The following is a 4,926-nucleotide window of genomic DNA, read 5'->3' as shown; positions in this document are numbered from 1 at the left end:
TTAGATTTCTATATTTCAGATTTCTTTATTTAAAATGGACAACGCACATTAATCAACATGAGCACAGAGTCCAACATGTAAATGTGCCAGATTTTAGCCATACAGGCTCATTTTCATATGCAGTCCCTATAGCAGGTTGATGGCTTAAAACATTAGATACGCTACAACAACACAACAAATACACATAAAAACAAGGAAGACATAAAGGCATAGACAATTATAATGACACAACCACTATTCCAGATTATGACAACTGGCAGGTTGATGGCATGAGAAAAACATAACAACTGTGTATGAAGGTAAAAAGTGCATAGACACACATTAGGACGCATCAACAACACATAAGCACACACAGAGACACTGTGGCGATAAAGACAGATTATATATATATATATATATATATATATATATATATATATATATATATATATATATATATATATATATAGAGAGAGAGAGAGAGAGAGACACAACCCCGTGGTTTTTGTGCGTTATTGAGATAAACTCTAATTCTAATTTTCTTTCCACGCTTCGTCACGGTGAGCTCCACCAGTTTTCGGAGTTTCCTCTTCTTCTTTTTTTTTCTCTTGTGTTTTTTTTTTTTTTAACCCAAGTCCATATTTGGTGAATGACGCACCGGGACACCCAGAGATTCCCTTTATAGCCTATTACTGCAGCATCCAGGGAGCTGTTTAGGCTACCAGAAGATGAGAGGCGGAACAAAAATGCTCGACAGTCAGTTAGTTAGGCAGAAAGAGAAGATCTGACTCCTAATTCTTAACTCGAGTCGCCTGATTCTCCGGAATGTCTGCTCAAGTAGCGGAGGACGTGTCGGCGTCTCTCGGCAGAACTGTGGATGACAGTCCTAAAGATGTGTCCGCGGCGGAGGGGGCGATGGTTGTTTTTAAAGAAGAGGCTGTTGAGCACGAAGGGAACCCCGGTGAGGATGAAAGCGGTAAGAGTCGGTGGCGTTTTCTCCTATTAAAAAAAAAAGGCTTTTGGGGTGAAAGCAGAGACAAATCTGACTTGGATTTGCATCAAAATGTCTTGAATGAAAAGTCAACTCAATCGTGGCGAGGTGTTGCGTTTAAGGACATGTTAAGATCCGTGTCACGAGAGGAATGATGGTTGATATTTAGGGCAGCGACTGATGATGATTATTTTCGTTGTCGATTAATGTGTGGATTCTTTTCTGGATGAATGGATGAGTTGTTTTTGGTCTCTGAAATGTCAGAAAACGGTGAAAAATGAGAATCAGTGTTTCCCAAAAGTCCCAAGATGACGTCCTCAAACGTCTTGTTTTTGTCCCCAACTCAAAGATATCCAGTCTACTGTCCCAGAGGAGAGAAGGCACTAGAATATATTCACATTTAACACGCTGACATCTGAGAATTCTTTACTTTTTTTCATTAAAAAATGACTCAAATCGATAATCAAAATAGTTGGCGACAAACACAATACAAACACACAGTTAACATCACCCCCCTCCCTTCATCATCACCACCCACTCAAACGAAAATCAAGAAAATATGACACTACAATATTCAAGCCCATACAACAAAATAAAAACATTTTTCCATAAAGAAATGACTCAAAGTTGACTCCAGTTGGCGATTAATTTAATAGTTGACAACTAATCGATGAGTCGTTACAGCTCTTGTTATGATGCTTTAGCTGATCTTCTAACCGGGTGTGTTTTCGGTATTTTTCAGGTGATCTTCTGTTCGAGGGGAGAGGCGCAGCTGAGCTCTGTCTCCACGGCGACTTGACGCAGTACGGTGCAACTTTACGCACGCACTCCGTGGCGTTTACGGGCAAGTTCTCGGTGGACTCCAGAGGCGCGGGAGGACCGTGGACACCGGAGGACTTCATCGACGTGATCAGGGCTGACATTGGCACCCCGGGGCCCGACGCAGTGTCCGGATCGTGCTCGCCGGATATTTACGCAGAAGGAGACGCGGGGGAAGGAAGCATGGCGCACAGCCAGCCGGACATCAGCCACATGTACGTGACCCCTCACCCCCACCCCCACCCCCACCCTTACACTCACCCGGCCCCTTCCTACTCCTGCAGCGGGGACATGTACCCAGACCAATCCGCAGGGGGGTATCTAGCCACATCCACCTGCGCAGTGTCCTACCACGCGCCGCCATCCTACAACCCGGCGCCCAAACCGACCGTAGACGGCGCCGCGCTGCTCTCCATCATGCCCGAGTACGGGGGCTTCTACCAGCAGAGCTGCCAGAGAGACATCCACGCGGCTTTAATCCCGGAGAGGAAATCCCTCCCGTACCCGCTGGACTCCCTCCGTGTGCCTCCGCCTCTCACTCCTCTCAACACCATCAGGAACTTTACGCTCGGCGCGCCCTCGTCCGCCGCGGACGGCCCCATGTCTGCGACTTTCCCCAGCCACCAGAGCCTCCCTCTCAGGCCCATCCTGAGGCCGAGGAAGTACCCGAACCGGCCGAGCAAGACGCCCGTGCACCAGAGGCCGTACCCGTGCCCGGCCGAGGGCTGCGACCGCAGGTTCTCCCGGTCGGACGAGCTGAGCCGGCACCTGCGCATCCACACCGGGCACAAACCGTTCCAGTGCCGCATCTGCATGAGGAACTTCAGCCGCAGCGACCACCTCACCACGCACATCCGCACGCACACCGGGGAGAAGCCGTTCTCCTGCGAGCAGTGCGGGAGGAAGTTCGCCCGGAGCGACGAGAGGAGGAGGCACATGAAGATCCACCTCCGGCAGAAAGAGAAAAGGTCCTCCGCGTCCTAACGTCCCCACTGCGCATGCCCCCCGATGCTGCTGAACGTAAACTTTCTGAATCCGAACACGGATCAGCTCCAGCCACAGTGGTGGAGTGTAACTAAGTTTACAGTGTGGTATTAGTACTTTTACTGAAGTAAAGGATCTGAATACTTCTTCCACCGCTGCTCCTGCCACAGTCTGTCTGTCTGCCAAAATCTTATCCTGTAGTTTATTTTCATTAAAAGATGGAAGGATATTGGAAGCCATATCTTTAAAAAGAAATCAGGGAGAATAAAAAAGTAGTAGTGGTGGAATGTAACTAAGTACATGTAACTAAGTACATTTATGCCGGTACTTTCTACTTCTTCTCCACTACATTTCAGAGAGAAATATTGTACTTTTTACTCCACTACATTCACCTGTTACAGCTTTAGTTACTAGTTACTTTAGTTACTAGTTACTTTACACTTTAAGATTCCTGCACACAGAACACATGTAGTTTATCAAATCTGATGTTTGATTCTAAAGTAAACTAGCCGACAATATAACGGACTACAAGTCACGCTGAGATGATGAGACCATTAAACACACAACTGGTTGGATTCTTTACTCTTTCTACAATGGGAGGATTCTTCTTTACTTTTATTACTTTAACTACATTTTCCTGATGAGACTTACACACTTTTACTTAAAGGTCCAGTGTGTAACGTGTTGAGTTCATTATCAAAATCTGTGTTGCCCGTTCACCAACTTGTCCTTTTTCATGAATATTTACCTCCACCATCAATTCCAAGTATTCCTTTTGGCTTAAAATGTTACATTTGCATTTGCATGAACTGGGGTAGACGCTCCATATTCATGCTCCATCTTGAAATACGTTAGCCTGTAAGGGACACACAGGACGTACTGCTCCACCTTTCATGTTTTCGCTGCTAACGGGTATCGTAGCTTCCCGGGCCCCGGCAAGTTTGAAGAAGGAAACATGGAGGTACCACACGTATTCAATATCCTAATTAGATTTCTTTATTTGAAAGGGGACAGTGAACATTAATCAACATTGAAACAATGTAAATGTTCCCGAGTTAGCTCAAAAGTGCTAATTTTCATTATCCCCCAGTTCATTTCAGGAACAGGAGTCTTCTTCTTCTTCGCCCAGAAAAAGAAAAAGGAGATTGAAAAGAGCAAGAGACCGGCTTTTTGAAGCGTGAAGGCCACCGTAGCTGTAATAGGTACTTTGAACTGCGTGGTGCGAGAGAGTTGATTGCGATATATGATCTCAACGCTAGATGGGAGAAATTCCCACACATTGGACCTTTAAGTAACATTTTCAATGACTATGTTTACGGTGTGGCATTAGTACTTTTACTGAAGTAAAGGATCTGAATACCTCCTTCCACAGTCTGTCTGTCTGCCAAAAGAGCCCAAATCTTATCCTGTAGTTTATATACGTTTTCACAAAAAGATGGAAGGAATCTCTTTGGAAGCCATGTCTTTTAAATAAATCAGGGAGACTCTGACCCAGAGTTCACAAAGATGTGTTTGGTCATGCCTTTATTATTCATCACCTTAACTAAAAGATAATTTAGTACATCCACACAAACAAAGCTGCACATTCTGGCGTTAAATTGCATGAAATGTAAAAGGAGTTTGGTTGTCGTTTGTGTCGGGTGTCAGGGTGCCAGTGTTGTTCTTTAAAGGTGCCCTGCCACACGTATTTCATGACTTTGTGGTAATGTCTGAAGTTCTACCATGGACTCTAACATTTTTTTGTGGAAAAAATGCCTTGGTTACCTTGTTTCAAGCCATTAGCGTGGTATAGAAAACCTGCAGGAAGACTCGATTTGTGCCAGTTCTCATTAATATTCAACGAGCTAAGCGGTTTGAATCTGATTGGCTAACAGCTAGCCAGTGAGAGCCTGGCTGTCAGTAATCCTTCACCCAGCCCAACTGGGCGAGCTCATGAATAGTAATGAGCTCAGGTAACATGTCAGACTGACCAGCTTCTGTGATTGGTCTGATTTTTCTGCTTATTTCTGTTCAGTGGCTAGAGCTGACAGAGGAGCTAGCAGTTCATTTTCACATTCACCACATAACACAAACACATATGGACCTAATATATTTAGTAAAAAAAATGCAATTAAAAATGGTTTTCTGACAATTTAGAGACCACTAATCCCGTG

At 44.8% G+C, this 4,926-nt stretch overlaps 1 protein-coding gene across 1 annotated transcript; it reads left to right on the top strand.

Annotated features, from left to right (window-relative positions):
* The first annotated feature begins 765 nt into the window (after positions 1-765).
* On the top strand, positions 766-3,078 carry egr2a (early growth response 2a). The gene is made up of 2 exons (XM_039783052.1): positions 766-955; positions 1,713-3,078. Exons 1-2 carry the CDS (start codon positions 805-807, stop codon positions 2,771-2,773), a joined length of 1,212 nt encoding a protein of 403 aa, XP_039638986.1. The 5' UTR covers positions 766-804; the 3' UTR covers positions 2,774-3,078.
* The last annotated feature ends 1,848 nt before the right edge of the window (positions 3,079-4,926 follow it).

Source organism: Perca fluviatilis, chromosome 19 (assembly GCF_010015445.1).
Source record: "Perca fluviatilis chromosome 19, GENO_Pfluv_1.0, whole genome shotgun sequence".
NCBI lineage: Eukaryota > Metazoa > Chordata > Actinopteri > Perciformes > Percidae > Perca > Perca fluviatilis.
Note: the sequence above shows the minus strand (reverse complement) of the source record. Positions and strands in the feature narration are given on the sequence as shown.